At 45.5% G+C, this 17,852-nt stretch overlaps 1 protein-coding gene and 1 long non-coding RNA gene across 5 annotated transcripts; one reads left to right on the forward strand and one right to left on the reverse strand.

Annotated features, from left to right (window-relative positions):
* Nucleotides 1-3,574: 3,574 nt before the first annotated feature.
* On the forward strand, nt 3,575-6,794 carry LOC118146204 (uncharacterized). Its single transcript, XR_008475356.2, has 3 exons — nt 3,575-3,702; nt 3,796-3,898; nt 6,659-6,794. It is a non-coding gene; the product is annotated as an uncharacterized LOC118146204 (long non-coding RNA).
* Nucleotides 6,795-7,287: 493 nt separating this feature from the next.
* RPS15A (ribosomal protein S15a) lies at nt 7,288-17,759 on the reverse strand. Of its 4 annotated transcripts, none has more exons than XM_078344782.1 (5): nt 17,704-17,759; nt 16,041-16,178; nt 14,946-15,025; nt 10,941-11,026; nt 7,288-8,977 (listed from the first exon to the last, which is right to left on the reverse strand). In XM_078344782.1, exons 2-5 carry the CDS (start codon nt 16,171-16,173, stop codon nt 8,884-8,886), a joined length of 393 nt encoding a protein of 130 aa, XP_078200908.1. In that variant the 5' UTR covers nt 16,174-16,178; nt 17,704-17,759; the 3' UTR covers nt 7,288-8,883. The 4 variants fall into 4 exon arrangements, with proteins under 4 accessions (XP_078200908.1, XP_078200910.1, XP_078200909.1 ...); XM_078344784.1 differs by having other exon boundaries at nt 16,041-16,203; XM_078344783.1 differs by having other exon boundaries at nt 17,638-17,728.
* Nucleotides 17,760-17,852: the final 93 nt, after the last annotated feature.

Raw genomic sequence — 17,852 nt, forward strand, 5'->3', positions numbered from 1 at the left:
CTGACCTCGTGATTTGCCTGCTTCAGCCTCCCAAAGTGCTAGGATTACAGGCATGAACCACCACACCGGGCCCACAACCACAATGCTTTGAGAATTAATTATGTGTACTCCCTCTGCGCTAGCAACCAGCCTCAGAAGTACAGGCTGACACCCTCGTTCCCTGCTGATCTGGAGTTGGGAGGATGTTAGGTGGGCAAGCAAAAATACCATCGTACTCTCTTACCGCAAAACAGAGCCGTGTGTGTGTGTGTGTGTGTGTGTGTGTGTGTGTGTATGTGTGTGTGTGTGACAGAGTTTCACTCTTTTGCCCAGGCTGGAGTGAAGTGGTTTGAGATCGGCTCACTGCGACCTCCACCTCCCACATTCAAGCAATTCTCCTGCCTCAGTCTCCCAAGTAGCTGGGATTACAGGCATGCGCCACCATGCCCAACTAATTTTTGTATTTTTAGTAGAGACAAGGTTTCACCATGTTGGCCAGGCTGGTCTCAAACTCCTGACCTAAGGTGATCCAACTGCCTTGGTCTCCCAAAGTACTGGGATTACAGGCGTGAGCCACTGCGCCTGGCCAAAACTGTTTTTTATTTTTATTTTTTGAGACACATTATCTATCTGTCAGCCAGGCTGGAGTGCAGTGACACAAAATGGCTGACTACAGTTCGACCTCCTGGGCTCAAGCAATCCTCTCACCTCAGCCTCCTGAGTAGCTGGGACTACAGACTCACCACACCCAGCTACTATTATTATTAATTATTATTATTTTGTAGAGACAAAGTCTTGCTATGTTGCCCAGGCTGGTTTCAAACTGACCTCAGGTGATCCTCCCACCTTAGCCTCCCACAGTGCTGAGATTTCAGGTGTGAGCCACCACACCCAGCCCTTAAAAACAGATTTACTAATGACCACAAAGGTGCTCCTGTCCACTCAGGATCTTTTTTTAAAAAAAAAAGTTGGGTTTCTCCATGTTGGTCAGGCTTGTCTTGAACTCCTGACCTCAGGTGATCCGCCCACCTTGGCCTCCAAAGTGCTTGGATTACAGGTGTGAGCCACCACGCCCGGCCGGCCTCACCCAGGATTTTATGTTCATTACTGGCTCAGCACAATCTGCAGCCCTAATCATCCATTTCTTTTTTTTTCATAACAAACACTGTTCAGGCCCCAAAGAATGTCTCATCTATTGTCCTAAAATCTCAAAACAAAAGGCAACTATGGCCAGATGTGGTGGCTCACACCTGTAATCCCAGCACTTTGGGAGGCCAAGGCAGGCAGATCAATTGAGGTCAGGAGTTCAAGACCAGTCTGGCCAACTCCATCTCTACTAAAAAATACAAAAATTAGCCAGGTGTGGTGGCGCTCAACTGTAATCCCAGCTACTAGGGAGGCTGAGGCAGGAGAATGGCTTGAACCAGGGAGGCGGAGGTTGCAGTGAGCCAAGATCGTGCCACTGCACTCCAGCCTGTGGGGCACAGCAAGACTCCGTCTCCAAAAAAAAACTATATCTGAATGTCAGGAAGGTTTGTGGGTTGCAGCTGCTACCAATGTTGGAGACTCACACTGCTTCAGAGTATGCAGAGAACTTGAGTGTTTAAACACTTAAGAGGAAGCATAAATCAATTCTTTAGTTCCTCTTCTCAGGTAGCCTAAATGCAGCAGATTCTTGCATAACGAGTATCATTTCTCAGAAGTGCTGAGAGCCCATTTTTCTGTTTCTCCTCATGTTCCAAATTATGCCTCCAAACATACTCATGAGTTAGAGAGTAACATGGGTCAGGCGTGTTAGTTCATGCCAATAATCCCAGCACTTTGGGAGGTTGATGCCAGAGGATCACTTGAAGCCGGGAGTTCAAGACCAGCCTGAGCAACATAATGAGACCCGCCCCCCCATCTCTACAAAAATTTTAAAGTTTAAATAAAAATAATAAAACATTTTAAAAGAGGCCAATATAGCCACTCACTGTAGCTGAGGAACATTTAGCCATTTAAACAATTCATACCACTCTCTAATTTGTACAAAAGATCTAGACACAGAATGTACGATGCAGTAGCAGTCCTTTAGGTGAGCATTTAGACTGACATTGACTATTAGAACTGGGAAGAGTTATTTAATAATAATATGCAATAAGATTTAAGTTTTCAAAATATTAAATTTTTCAGCTTTTATTTAGTTTTCTTTGAGACAGTATCTCACTCTGCCGCCGAGGCTGGAGTGCACTGGTGCAATCACACCTCACTGCAGCCTCAACCTCCCCAGGCTCAGGTGATCCTCCCACCTCAGTGGAGCTGCGGGGCCTACAGGTGTTCACCACTACGCCTGGCTAATTTTTGTATTTTTTGTAGAGATGGTATTTCATCATGTTGCCCAAGCTGGTCTTGAACTCCTGGGCTCAAGTGATCCGTCCACCGCAGTCTCCCAAAGTAGTAGGATTATAGGCATGAGCCACTGTGCCACCCAATTTTCAGCCCTAAGCACTTTTTATTTAAAACTTTGCAAAAATACAAAAAATTAGCTGGGCATGTTGGCAGGCACATGTAGTCCCCAGCCTCCTGAGTGGCTTGGATTAGAGGCTGTCACCACGCCCATAATTTTTGTATTTTTTGTAGAGAGGGGGTTTTACCATGTTGGCCAGGCCAGTCTCAAACTCCTGACCTCAGATGATCCACTTGTCTCGAACTCCGTAAGTGCTGGGATTATAGGCGTGAGCCATCGCACCCAGCTGTATCATGCTTTGAAAGGCATGCTTTCCCATGGCCATGAGAGCCAGGGATTATTTTTTAAAGCACAGTACCATGCCCTTGGAGAGGTTAGATGCTGGGGATACACAGATGACTAAGAGGGCGCTTGCTGTAGGGAGGCTCAGCCCATTAGGGATTAACAGGTTCCAAAAAGGGCCCCGACTGCTTGTTTGTGCACCCTTGTGTCCGAGTGCCTAACATTGTCTGGACGCTGTAGACTTCTAATAAACACTGGATAAGACCAGGAGAATGCATGACGGAACACGCTAAGGGCCAGCAGAGTAGGCTGGGGTTTAAATATATTCAAATGCTGATTTGACCACTTCCCAGCCTATTGGACAAATGGCTTTACAATTCTGTGCCTCACTTTTTTTCACCTGAATAACTAGAGCTGGGCCAGGCATGGTGGCTCACGCCTGCAATCCCAGGACTTTGGGAGGCTAAGGGGGGCAGATTACCTGAGGTCAGGAGTTCAAGACCAGCCTGGCCAACATGATGAAACCCTGTCTCTTCTAAAAATACAGAAAAATTAGCTAGGCGTAGTGGTATGTGCTGGTAGTCTCAGCTACTCAGGAGGCTGAGGCATGAGAATCACTTGAACTTGGGAGGTGAAGGTTGCAGTGACCTGAGATCACACCACTGCATTCCAGCCTGGGTGACAGAACAAGACTTTGTCTCAAAAAAACTGGAGCTGCTAATTGTACCCATGATGCAGAACTCTTAAGATTAAATAATGTGTTAACGCTCTTAGCTCCATGCCTGGCAAGCACTAACCACCATTAGTTTCATTAATACAGTCACACTTTTAGGAGAAAGATAAAGTATAACACATGTTCCTTTTGGAGGAAGATAAATGGAAGTGACTTGACTCTTGGCAACATCTTTGGAGAGAAAAAGGCATTCCAGATGGGATGAACCATGCATGAAGGCTGAAGTGGAGCATGTATGGAGTCCACTGAGGATCTGGGATTGGTATGTTATGTCTTTGGCAACAATGGATTAGACTGAAAAGCCAAGTGAGATTGAGAGCTTAGGTCTCCCAGAGCTTGCTTTCTCTCTGGCCAGGAACTGAAAGTGAACTTCCTAACCTGGGGTGAAGTTGCCTTCTCAGATGTTGGTCTAGACCCAGATTCCAACTCTGCCTTGCCCAGAGACTCTTCACCCTCAGGTGAGTCAATAGCCTCTAAGCGAGGACATTTGGCATGCACCAGTACAGACGTGTTGCTGAATGTAGAGGTCCCTGGCAGTGGTTCCTTGGTATTTTGAAGGACAAATTTCTTTCGGCTTCTGCTCAAAGGCTCTGTGGAATGTCTCTCCAAAAAAATGCACAGGTGGTTAAGTTTTGCATGTATTGCCCAGCAGTGCATTATATCCCTGACACCTGCGGCTCCGAGGTGAGACCTGGATAGATGTCATTGAGGTGGGACTGGATGATCCAGATGCTATCACCCTCTCCCCACCCCAGGGTCTCTGCCTGTCAGCAGAGAAGTATGCTGGGAAGCTGGGATCACCCCACGGGGGAAATACTTGTTTCTGAGCCAAGATATCCTGCCAGCAGGAAACTAAACTGTCTTCAGATCTGCAAGCCCTGGGGTCTAGTCCCACACCCTGGGTCTTATTATATATATATATATATATATATTTTTTTTTTTAAACCACCTTGGAAGTGGGGGTGGGGGCGGGGATGAGGGTGAGGGGCTTCAGACATTCCGAGGGCTAGTGGATTCTGCAAATCACCTTCTGGGCAGAGATGAGGGTGAGGGCTGGGGATGGGGTGAGGGGTTTCAGACATTCCGAGGGCCAGGGGACTATTTGACATTCCGATTGTTACTTAAGTGGTTAGCATTCGTTTACACATTGTCTGGGTAGGGTGGGGATCACAGTCCTTAATTACTTATTTACATTTGGGTTAGAGAGAGCAGTTTCCTTATTTTTATTTTTATTTTTTATTTTTTTTTTAAAGAAGGGGAAAAAAAGAAAAAGAGGGAAAAAGGAATATTACTTCATTCCTAAAATGGGTTTCAATAATGGCCGATCAATATTTTGAGTGTTTAAAGTGGTTAACGCATATTTTATGTGTTTAAAATGGAGACCTCTATTGTGTTTATTTGTTCTGGCTCTGAGTTCAAGTCCTGGATATCGTTATCAATTTGTTGTCTCGTTGAATCTAAATCTCGTTATGTGTCTTATGTATCTGGGTGTTAAGATCTCTTATTGTTACATTAATCCTTTTACCCTTGCATCCTTGTAGCTTTGAAATCTATTTTATTAAGTGTGAGAATTGCAACTCCTGCTTTTTATTTATTTATTTTTGCTCTCCATTTGGTTGGTGAGTTTTTTCCATCCCCTTGTTTTGAGTCTTTGTATATCTTCAGATATATCGTTAGATTTTGTGGATAATGTATATTTTGTGTGTTTAAAATGGAGAGCTCTATTGAGTTTGTTTGTTCTGGATCTTAGTTCCAGTCCCGGGTATCGTTATCAATTTTCTGTCTCGTTGAATCTAAATCTCATTATGGGTCTTATGTATCTGGGTGTTAAGATCTCTTATTATTACATTAATCCTTTTACCCTTGTATCCTTGTAGCTTTGAAATCTATTTTGTCAAATGTGAAAATTGCAACTCCTGCTTCTTATTTATTTATTTTTGCTCTCCATTTGGTTGGTACGTTTTTGTTTTTTTTTTTTCCAACCCTTTATTTTGAGTCTATGTATATCTTTGGATATACCGTTAGATTTTTTCTGTATCTTTTGATTGGGAGATTTGGTCGATTTAAATTTAGGGTTGCTGCCATTTGTTATTAACTGGCTATTTTGTCCTTTCGTTGATAAAAATTCTTCTTTATGTTAATGCTCTTTACTTTTTGGTGTATTTTTAGAAAGGGTCATACTGGTTGTTCCTTTCTGTATATAATGCTTCTTTTAGAAGTTCTTGTAAAACAGGCCTGGTGGTAATAAAATCTCTGAGTACTTGCTTGTTGCTAAAAGATTTTATTTTTCCTTCAAATGTAAAGCTTAAATTGGCAGGATATGAAATTCTGGGCTGAAAGTTCTGTTGATTAAGTATATTGAATATTGGCCCCCACTCTCTTCTAGCTTGTAGGGTTTCCGTTGAGAGATCTGCTGTAAGCCTAATAGGTTACCTTTATGGGTGACTTGATCTTTCTCTCTGGCTGCCCTTAATATTTTCTCCCTTTCGATCTTGGTGAATCTAATGATTATGTGCCTTGGGGTTGGTCTTCTTGAGGAATATCTTTGTGGTGTTCTCTGTATTGCCTGGGGTTAAATAGTGTCCTGCTTTGCTAAATTAGGAAAATTTTCCTGGATAATGTCCTGGAGAGTATTTTCCAGCTTGACTTCATTCTCTCCCTCACATTCAGGTACACCAATCAAGCGTATTTAGGTCTTTTTACATAGTCCCATATTGCTTGGAGACTTTGCTCATTCCTTTTTATCCTTTTTTCTCTATTCTTGTCTTGTCGTTTTGTTTCATTAAGTTGGTCTTCTACCTCTGATACCCTTTCTTCTGCTTGATCCATTCGGCTGTTTAAGCTTGTACATATTTCACTAAGTTCTCGTGTTGTATTTTTCAACTCCATAAGTTCATTTGTATTCCTCTCTATATTGTCTATTCTTTTCAACATTTCATCGAACCTTTTTTCCAAGTTCTTAGTTTCTTTACATTGGGTTAGAACAAGTTGCTTTAACTCCCAGAAGTTTCTTATCATCCACCTTTTAAAGCCAACTTCAGATAATGGAACACAGTCCTTTTCCATCAGGGCTTGTTCCGTTACTGATGAGTCCTCTTCCATCAGGGCTTGTTCGGTTGCTGATGAGACCTTTTCCATCAGGGCTTGTTCCGTTGCTGATGGGTTCTGATTTTGAGTATACTCGGCCTTCTTATACTGTCTTTTTCCCTTCATTGTAGATGAACCGCCTTTCTAATTAGTTTTCTGAGTCGACATCCGACTTATTGATTCCCAGTGCTGGGATCCGAGCAACCCACTGTGGCAGCCTAAATAGCAGCGATAAGACTGATGGTGCTCTTCTGCCCGGGAATCTCTGGTCTGGCTTCCCTCTTGAGTCCGCAACAAGCGGCTCTGACTTCCCGGAGCTCCAAACTCCGGTCAGTAGGGGAAGCAGTCCCGTTGGCTCTGCATGAAGAGCTGCTCCGCCGAGACGCCGGCAAAACCGCTGCGGTGGCCACAAGAGTCGCGCTGGCGACCCGTGGGGCTCCTCCACTGGGAATCGGCTAATCGGTGAGTGACGAAAATTCGTCTAATGATGTGGCGTCGTCTCCTTCTCTGAGCTTTCACTGGGAGCTACAATCCTGAGCTGTTAGTGGTCGGCCATCTTGGATCGATCTCCCCTGGGTCTTATTATAAAGCCACTTAAAGGATCTAAGAAACATGGGCTAAGGTCATCTGCTTCCTTGCCAACATAAAGAACAAGTGAAATCCACCAACCACACGACTCACTTTCCCTATCGTATTTCTCCAACTCCTGACCACTTCTAAGGAACACAGGATCCCCACAAAATGGTGACAACAAATGAAGCCATTGCCATATCCTATTTTATTTTTGAAGTCAGTGTCCAGAAACTGACAATTCACTCAATCAACATGTAACTGACTAAGGTATCCCTAGGTGCCAGGCTAGCAGGCTAGGGACCAGAGACACAGTGGTACAAGTCACAGCCCTGACCCAAGAGCTTACACCTTTGGCCTAAGAAAATCCTTCTGGACTTTTACCCATGCCTGTGACTGTCATGTGCCAAGTGTGCTTTATACAATCTTATTTTTCTCTCAACTCGGGTACAGATTTTCCATCATTCCCATTAGATAGGGACGTTGAGGCTACTGAGTGGTAAAGGAAACCTGAATTCTGGTGCTGGACTGCCAAACCCATGTTAATTACTCACAGCCTCCCAAACATGCCTCTCAACTCACTTCTCACAAATGCAGGCCGTTATCTGCCCCATCTCCAGGGCCATTCTAACATTCGTAGCTACTTCCCACATCTTACAGAGGTTGACCCATGCCCCTTGGTAAGGTAGCTTCTCTCCCCTCTGTATACCACCTGGATAGCCAAGGGCAGAGCAGAGACTGGGGGACAGGCCCAAGTGCCAGGTCACCACTCACTACCTCCTGTGATCTAGAGTGCTCACCACTTCAATGGGCACCTGCAAGTGGCACCAGATCCTCTTGGAACAATTCCTAAGTCTGGGCACAGTGGCTCACACCTGCAATCCCAGGCCTTTTGGAGGCCAAGGTGGGTGGATTACCTGAAGTCAGGAGTTCAAGACCAGCCTGGCCAACATGGTGAAACCCCATCTCTACTAAAAGTACAAAAATTAGCTGAACGCGGTGGCACATACCTGTAATCCCAGCTACTCAAGAGGCTGAGGCACAAGAATTGCTTGAACCCAGGAGGCAGCGGTTGTAGTGACCTGAGATCAGCCACTGCACTCCAGCCCAGGCAACAGCAAGACTGTCTTTGCCTGTAATCCCAGCACTTTGGGAGGCCAAGGCGGAAGGATCACTTGAGGCCAGGAGTTCAAGACAAGCCTAGGCAAGACGGCAAAACCCCATCTCTACTAAAATTAGCCGGGTGTGGCAACACACACCTATAATCCCAGCTACTCGGGCAGCTGAGGCAGACAATCATTTGAACCTGGGAGGCAGAGGCTGCAGTGAGCTAAGATCGTACCACTGCACTCCATCTAGCCTAAGGAACAGAGTGAGTCTCTGTCTCAAAAAAAAAAAAAAAACCTAACTAAAATATTTAGTGACAAGTACCTGGTTTTGGCAGACAGCAGGAGTGACTGTTTTCTTATGCGTATTGATTTCATAAGAACTTTTTCCCCCAGGGCACTCCTCTATAAAGCAGTCATACAGCAGTTTCCCAAACCTGAATCCCAACCTGGACTCAACTGCCCAGGGCCAGACACACCTGCCTCTGGCAAGCCAGGAGGGTTATGGTGTGGTATCACAGGCTGTATTAGTCACTTCAGGGAACAGCATTCACCAATAAACAAAGCAAATGCGGGCTGCTGCAGAAGCTCTGGCTACATTGCTGTAAAGGCTGAAAACGACCAAGTAGAAGCACCAGAGTCCATGAGGCATTTTATTTGTAAATATATGTATCACATCCCTAGAAAAAGAATCCCAGGATTTTCCCTCCTGTGTGTTTTCGTCTTGCTTCTTCATGGTCCATGATGCCAGCTGAGGTTGTCAATACAATGAAACTACGGAGTAGAAAAAGAAAATGCTGGTGAGTTAATAATTCAATATAGAGCTGCTTTCTGGTGCAGAAAAACATCAACACTCATCAGTAGTTAAGGACGCCTTCCTGTGGGGCACACAGCAACAGAGAGTGTCTATAATGTAGCGTATGAGCACTATCTGCAACCCAGTGACCCCAGCCACACACTCACACAGCCCTGACTTCTGCAAACACCATGAAACAAACATGATTGAAAACAAAAGGTGGGAACTCCTTTAACCTCAAATGTCACTTTCTGCTCTCAGATAAGGAGACTTCAAAGTATTCACATAAACTTGAATCTAAATTGTGTTTCTACCAGGCACTGTGTAATAGATAAGCTATTATATGAAGACATGTTCAGGTGTACAGTGAGTGGCTGCTTCATGAGTTACCATGGGGATCAATGTAACAAGCATATAGTATGCAAATATGAGGCATTGAAATCAGTAACATAATTACAAAGAGATAGATTTTTCTTCTTTTTTTTGAAATGGAGTCTCTCTGTAGCCCAGGCTGGAGTGCAGTGGCGAGATCTCGGCTCACTGCAACCTCCACACCTCTGGGTCCAAGTTCAAGCAATTCTCCTACCTCAGCCTCCCAAGTAGCTGGGATTACAGGCACGAGCCACCATGCCCAGCTACTTTTTGTATTTTTTAGTAGAGACAGGATTTCACCATGTTGGCCAGTCTGGTCTTGAACTCCTGACCTCCCAAACTGCTGATCCACCCACCTTGGCCTCCTAAACTGCTGGGATTACAGGCGTGAGCCACCACGCCCAGCCGAGATATGATTTTTCTAAGAGAACACTGTACCTGTAATACAGCAACCATGAAGTGAGAATACATTCAACCAAGACACCAAACGCCTAATTTGGAGGATATAAATTCTTTTTTTTTTTTTTGAGACAGTCTTGCTCTGTTGCCAGGCACCAGGCTGGAGGGCAGTGGCACAATCTTGGCTCACTGCAACCTCTGCTTCCCGGGTTCAAGCAATTCTCCTGCCTCAGCCTCCTGAGTAGCTGGGACTACAGGCATGTGCCATCACACCCAGCTAATTTTTGTATTTTAGTAGAGACGGGGTTTCACCATGTTGGTCGGGATGGTCTCAATCTCTTGACCCTGTGATCCACCCGCCTCGGCCTCCCAGAGTGCTGGGATTACAGGCATCAACCACCGTGCCCAACCCGGAGGGCATAAATTCTTAACCACAAACATACGAATTTACTGTGCCAGCTCATGAAGTGCTTTACCAAAATTAAATCAGATGATAAAGAGAGGAACTATTACTACTTTTACAGATGAAGAAATCAAGGCTATGATTTGCCCAAAATCTCATGGCTTTAAAGCAGAAAAACAAGGATTTGAACTCAGACAGGCTCTTAGGGACAAAGATTCCCAAAGTAAGTTTTCCCAAAGGCCTAGGCTTCAGAAGTGATTCTGGCTGAGTCTGGGATCACAGGGAACACACAGTATGAACTATCTGCAGTGAGCCAAAAGGCCAGACATGAAAGTGGACACGACCCTCCCCTTCTGCCAGTCCAAGTTCTCATGCGCCTCTCAGAACCTGAAGCCCAACACACGGTATGTGGCAAATGGCCAGGCACAGTGGCAGGTGCCTGTATTCTGAAATCCTCAAGTGGCTGAGCAGGGAGGACTGCCTGGGGCTAGGAAGTCAAGGCTGTAGTGTGTTATGACCACACCTGTGAACAGCCACTCCACCCAAGCCTGGGAAACAAAGTGAAACCCTTTTAAAGAGAGAGAAAAGAAATACTGATGAACACTTGAGCTAATTCTTAGGTCAAACTGGTTGAGAATAGACAATAGTGAGAATAGAGACTACTACTGCTTTGCTTTAAAAAGAGAAAAAAGAAAAAACCTCAAGTCAAACTGCATCACAGCAACTCTTAGCATTAACTTTTTTTAATTAAGGAAAGGCCAACTTACCCAAACTGGCGGGACGGAAGCAGATTATTCTGCCATTTTTCTAGATCTTTGAGTTGCACATCAAATCTGGGGCTGATCACACCACACTGTAAAATAACAGCAAATAAATATTGTTCACTTTACCAGTAACAGAAAAACTTAGTAACACAAGATGGTATTCATAAATGAACAGACCTCCAAACCAAACCCCAACATTCAGATGGGTACCTATTCTGTGCACAATCCTTGACATGCTTTTCAAAAAATACACTTAAGAAAGACTATGCCGGCCTACGAGAAAAAGTAAAGGCATGAAAAGATGGGACAAGGTAAAACACGGCAGTGTCAGGCCACTGGCGCACTCCTGGGGGCTGGAGAGCTGTCCAGAATAATCAGATTTTACACAGCTAAGAGATCAAGTCTTAGACAAGGGAGACTATAGCCTACCCTTTCTCTCCTTTTTTGAGACGGAGTCTCGCTCTGTCCCCCAGGCTGGAGTGTGGTGGTGCCATCTCAGCTCACTCCAACCTCCACAGCCCAGGTTCAAGCAAGTCTCTTGCCTCAGCCTTCTGAGTAGCTGGGACTGCAGGTGTGTGCCACCAGACCCAGCTATTTTTTTTTTTTTTTTTTGTATTTTTAGTAGAAACAGGGTTTCACCATGTTGGCCAGGATGGCCTCAATCTCTTCACCTAGTGATCCACCCGCGCTGGCCTCCTAAAGTGCTGGGATTACAGGCGTAACCCACCACACCTGGCCAATAGCCAACCCTTTTTTACATAGTAAGGCTAAAATAAAATCTTAGGGTCTCAAATCCTGAAGCTCCTAAGCTAAAACTGCAAATTCTTAGAATATCTAAAGAACACGCTATACACGCACTGAACTAAGAACGCTGCTTCCACCAATGAAGTACAATTACACTTTTCCAAGGAACAATGTCCTACAACCCCAGGCAAATTTCTCAAATGAATCTGACAAAATGATGGAAGGCAGAAAGAGCAAAGGGCTTGCAATTATCTCATCTTATCACTACTTGTGTCCAGACACAGCAACAATGATCCTCCTAAGTGAGAGCTCTCCAAGAGCTCTGTCATCACTCAATTATATGCCAGCCCTATAACACTACATCTTCCAACAAAGCCCACTAACTGAAAACCCTCTGTTCACAAAATCTGCTCTACAATCACAGGCATACTTAAAGGCACTTCCAAAAGCAGAGACTGACCCACAGAAACTGAAAATGTGCTTGTCAAAAAGGCCCAACTGCTTTACACCAGGAAGCCTGCTTAAGTTCTCCTACCATTACCCCATCAGCTATGCTGTGACTTGATTAACAAGGACAGTCTCACAGCGGATGAAAGAAATGCAGGGATAGGAATACGGGAAAACTAGTTTTATCCAAGCAAGCTATATAGCGAAAGATCTCTCCAAAGTCTGCCACATGCTGCGTCCAAGTTTTATGTTGATTCCAGCAGCAAAAATCCCTCTAATTCTGATAGAATTAAAATAGCATTATAATCCCAGCACTTTGGGGGGCTGAGGCAGGTGGATCATGAGGTCACAAGATCAAGACCATCCTGGTCAATATGGTGAAATCCCATCTCTACCAAAAAAAATTTAAAAATTAGCTGGGCAGAGGTGCACGCCTGTAGTCCCAGCTACTCGGGAGGCTGAGCCAGGAGAATCGCTTGAACCCAGGAGGCGGAGGTTGTGGTGAGCTGAGATCACACCATTGCACTCCAGCCTGGGTAACAGGAGCGAAACTCCGACTCAAAAAAAAAAAACCCAGCATAACCCTCCCAACACAGAGAATCCTAAGAGGATGTGATCAAGGCCAAAATTTTAATAAATCTAGTCTTTACACATTATCTTATTTCCAAGCTCAATTTCCACACTAAGGGTAGGTCCATGTCTTGGATGAAAGCAATGGAGGCAGACATTCTCTTATAAATTGAGAGAAACTGACTCCTGAGAAACAAAAATTGTTTGCTTTGCCCAAAGTCAAAGAGCAGGCCAGGTGCCATGGATCATCTGAGGCTATGAGTTCGACACCAGCCTGGCCAATGTGGTGAATCCCGGTCTTTACTAAAAATGTAACAGCTAGCCAGGTGTGGTGGTGCACACCTGTTACTAGGGAGGCTGAGGCAGGAGAATCACTTTTACCTAGGACACGGAAGCTGCAGTGGCCAAGATGATGCCACTGCACTCCAGCCTGGGTGACAGAGCAAGACTCCATTAAAAAAAAAAGGCACAGAGCAGCAGGGCCTGTATATCAACTGTTGTAGGCTACAATTTCTCAAATTAGTGTACCACAGAACAAGAGTGCCACAAATAAGTTCCATTTACAGAATGCTCTGTTCAAATTTACTTCTTGGCTGGGCCTAGTGACTCACACCTGTAATCGCAGCACTCTGGGAAGCTGAGGTGGGAGAATCACTTGAACCTACGAGTTCAAGACAAACCTAAGCAACATAGAAAGATCCCACCTCTACAAAAAAGCTATAAAAAATTTAGCAGTCACCGGGCATGGTGGCTCACACCTGTAATCCAGTACTTTGGGAGGCCAAGCAAGGCAGGTGGATCACCTGAACTCAGGAGTTCAATACCAGCCTGACCAACATGAAACCCTGTCTCTACTAAAGATACAAAAATTAGCCAGGTGCGGTGTCACATGCCTGTGATCCTAGCTACTTGGAAGGCTGAGACAGTAGAATCACTTGAACTCAGGAGGTAGAGGCTGCAGTGAGCCAAGATGGCACCGCTGCACTCCAGCCTGGGCCAGAGCAACTGTCTCCAAATATAAACTAATAAAAACAAATCAATCCTACTTTGATGTGGGGTTCTAATGGCTACAACTACAACAAAACATGACATACCAAAAAATTACCCTTGCAAGTTCTTCAAATCTTATGGAGTTTTGCTCTGTCACCCAGGCGGGAGTACGGTGGCTTGGTCTTGGTTCACTGCAACCTCTGCCTCCCAAGTTCAAGCAATCCTCCTGCCTCAGCCTCCCAAGTAGCTGGAATTACAGTGGCCCGCCACGACACCCCGCTAATTTTGTATTTTAGTAGAGATGGGGTTTCACCATGCTGCCCAGGCTGGTCTCAAACTCCAGCCCTCGTGATCCACCTGCCTCGACCTCCCGAATTGCTGGGATTACAGGTGTGAGCCACTGTACCAGGCCAATTCTTCAAAACTTTATGAATACTTCAGCAACTCACTTTCTGGGTAGCCTTCCCCCCTGATCTGTTGGACTAGACAAAGGGGTGTCCAAGGGAGAGAATACAGTCCTGGGCTCTTAATTTCTGTTTCTAGTTTAGCCAGTAAGGCCCCTTCCTCATCCCTTTTCTATTTATCATTAGAGACAGAAACTTTACCATGGTTTCATACTGCTAAAAGCCTAAAACAAAACACAACAACAAAATAAGGCAGGCTGGACAAGCCTGGACTAGAGGGAACTGACTCCTTGCAAATCTGAAAGCTATAAGCTTGAACAGAGGAAGCACAGTGGACCCCTCAACTAGCTTACAGACACCTGACCCCAAAACACACTCAATCACTTAAACCACAAAGTCAGTTAAGGTGTTGACAAGTCAAATTGAAAAGCAGCACAGACCCCAAACACCAATGCCAGCAAAACCAGAAAAAGTATTAGTAGTGCTATGTAGAAAGCCCCATTAACTCAAAGATAAAAAGATTCAGTTCAAAACACCCAACATGTCACTGAGAGGAAGGATGCAACATCTTGGACAAAAGGCTCAGTGGCCTTGAGCCACCCAAGTTCAAGCCAGTGAGGTAGGTATGTTAACATCCAGTACCAGCACTGATTGGTTTCACCCCGTCCCCCCTGCGACAGCTTATACCCCATGAAAACAGTAGGTCAACTGACATAATTCTAGCAGTCAACCCAGGAGAACAAATGAAGGTATATGGATAAAGTATGGCACCACTATTCAGTATATACACAACAGTATGCCACACTAAAAAACTCTTAAGGCTTTGAAATGTGTGTAGATCACTAAATCTTACCTTGTTTAGCCTGCCTGTGAGGTTCACAACAATTTTCCCAGCTCTGTGATCATCAATGATTTCAAATTCGCCAATGTAACCTGCAAAAAATAACTGGATTAAATACAAGACCAACTTGAGAGCTAAATCTTTGTGCTCCTCTAACCTACTCAATTCTTCACTCTCTCATCACCTCAGTGACTGCTTCTCCAAGAAGCTGGGGGGAAGACAGTTGCTCTGTATCAGAATTTTCACAACCTAATATAAAACATTTAGGAGACAATACCCAAAACAATCCACCTTGCAATTCTAAAAGAAATTATTTACCCCTTGCCCCTTCCTTCACTCTTTCCCACTCCCAAAGGCTACTTTATGCCAAAGATGTGAATAATCCAATCTTTCTTCTCCTTCCCAAAGGGTCCTGAAAAGAGCTCAGGAGTCTCACACTGTCCCCCAGGCTGGAGTGCAGTGGCCAGTGTCAGCTCGATGAAACCTCCACCTGCTGGGTTCAAGCAATTCTCCCTGCCTCGGCCTCCCAAATAGCTGGGATTACAGGCACCTGCCACTACACCTGGCTTTTTTTTTTTTTTCCTTAAGTAGATATGGAGTTTGCCATGCTGGCCAGGCTGGTCCTGAACTGAGCCCAGGAGTCCTTTCAATGACTCGGGTTCAGTTAGCTCTCAAACACCTAGCAGGGCCCCTTTTCCCAGCAGTCCTACCCTAAGTGACTCTTTAGGAGTTTGCATTCGTTCTCAGGTACAAGAGACATATACTTTGGTCTCTCAAAATTTCTACAGGACTAATTTTTCTTTTTTCTAAATTTGTTCTTCTTGCCTATTCTGGAGGGCAATGGGGCAATCTTGGCTCACTGCAACCTCCACCTCCCAGGTTCAAGAGATTCTCTTGCCTCAGCCTCCCAAGTAGCTGGGATTACAGGAGTGCGCCACCATACCCAGCTAATTTTGTATTTTTAGTAGAGATGGGGTGTCTCCGTGTTAGCCTGGTCTCGGCCTCCCAAAGTACTGGGATTACAGGCATGACCCACCACGCCTGGCCTAGGGCTGATTTCTTAAGAGTCTCACATTAAAACATAAAACACAGCGGCAGCACACTTACCATGCTTCATCATCACAGTGAGAAACCGGACGATGACTTTGGAGCACGGCCTAATAAGCACCTGGCGTTTGCCTCTCTTTTCGGCATTGTTGATGCTCTTGAGAGCATCAGCCAGGACATTCATGCGCACCATTGTGGCTGTTAGGGGAGACAAAATAGGAGGCTTTACTGGCATTGCTGACAACACTCAACAACCATTACACGGCAGAAGCATCATTTTCTTTCTGGCCCCACCTTGGCGAAGTTGTCTTAAGTCTAAGCAGGCTGCTTCGCCATTTCCCACCACCCAGGAAAATTCCTATTTACTACGGTTATTGAAAACAAGTTATCGGGATGTCAGCCTGCACATTTTAAAACTCATTCATTCGCTAACCACTCTTCTTCGAATCGTGCCACACCACCGTATGGAGGTAATAAAATGTGGGACAAAATCCACCTCACACAAGAAAACATCAGAATTGGTGGAAACTGCCAGCACCAAAACGAAAACATTGGATATACTCAACCGGTGATTCAGAACAGAAGCAGAACGTCACCGGCAACATTTTTCAAATTGCGGAAAATCCGCAGATTCTGTACTATTAACATTGTCCTTTAAATCAGTTCACTCTGGCCGGGCGCGGTGGCTCACGCCTATAATCCCAGCACTTTGGGAGGCCGAGGCGGGTGGATCACGAGGTCAAGAAATCGAGACCATCCTAGTCAACAAAGTGAAACACCGTCTCTACTAAAAATACAAAAATTAGCTGGGCATGGTGGCGAGCGCCTGTAGTCCCAGCTACTCGGGAGGCTGAGGCAGGAGAATTGCTTGAACCCCGGAGGCGGAGGTTGCGGTGAGCCGAGATCGCGCCATTGCACTCCAGCCTGGGTAACAAGAGCGAAACTCTGTCTCAAAATAAAAAAAATAAATAAGTTCACTTTTCACCTACCACGAAGACATCTATTAAACTTAACATCCATCTTTGTGCCATTTAAAATTGCGTCTAATAGCAAGAGCCACAGTGGCAAATAGAAACATTGTACATGCTGTCAGACTGGACACTTCTAATGGGCACGAAACGCACAATACACTAAAGTTTTGAAAGCTCTTAAGTATGGAGACCAAAGTGCCAACAGTAAAGAAAACTTCAGTCTCTCCCCTTAAGTTCCACAAAGTGTCTAAAGAAAAACTCCGCGGCCCAGAAGCTCCAAGTTAGCACCCAGCAAACCACCAACCACGGCACGATGCAGCTTTTACCTGTTAGGTGACCTCAACCTCCCAAGCTCCAAGCGCGGCGGCGGCGGCAATGAGAAACTGCACCGCCCACCAAACCCGATGCTGCCCGACACTAAACGAAGTGTGGGCCCAAGCGCTGCCTCAGACACTAAACGAAGATCCAGGCGCTGTGGCCGGAGCCGCAGCTACCGCCTAACTGGGCAGTCCAAGGCTCCGGCTCCCGCCAGCGCTGAGGCCTGAACCCGACGGACCCGGATCCCCGGAGTGCACAGCCTGGGACGCCCGGGCATGGCTATCCTCTATGCCTGTCCAAGAACCCGCAAGGCCAGCATCCTCTGCCAAGGAGGGGTCCAGCCTCCCCGCAGGACACCGAGAGCGAACCTTATATTGCGGGATGGCACAGATGACAGACGGATGAAATTGGAGCTCTCAGAAAGGGATACTCACCGGCACCGAAAGATGGCGGAAAGAGGACGGGAGGGGAGAGTGCACGGAGTTATGGGAAGCAGGAGAGCTATCGCGAGACTTTCAAAGGACCGGCAAAAACAAGGACCGCCTAAAAGGAGGAGGGCTAGGCGGAGCCTCCTCAGGGGTTG

This window comes from Callithrix jacchus, chromosome 12, assembly GCF_049354715.1.
Source record: "Callithrix jacchus isolate 240 chromosome 12, calJac240_pri, whole genome shotgun sequence".
Classification (NCBI taxonomy): domain Eukaryota; kingdom Metazoa; phylum Chordata; class Mammalia; order Primates; family Cebidae; genus Callithrix; species Callithrix jacchus.

Coding starts and splice junctions, on each gene's coding strand:
- RPS15A (XM_078344782.1), bottom strand. CDS start 16,173: ATGGTGCGCATGAATGTCCTGGCTGATGCTCTCAAGAGCATCAACAAT. Junction 11,027..14,945: donor TCACAGGCAGGCTAAACAAG/GTAAGATTTAGT, acceptor GTTATTTTACAG/TGTGGTGTGATCAGCCCCAG. Junction 8,978..10,940: donor CTTCCGTCCCGCCAGTTTGG/GTAAGTTGGCCT, acceptor TCTACTCCGTAG/TTTCATTGTATTGACAACCT.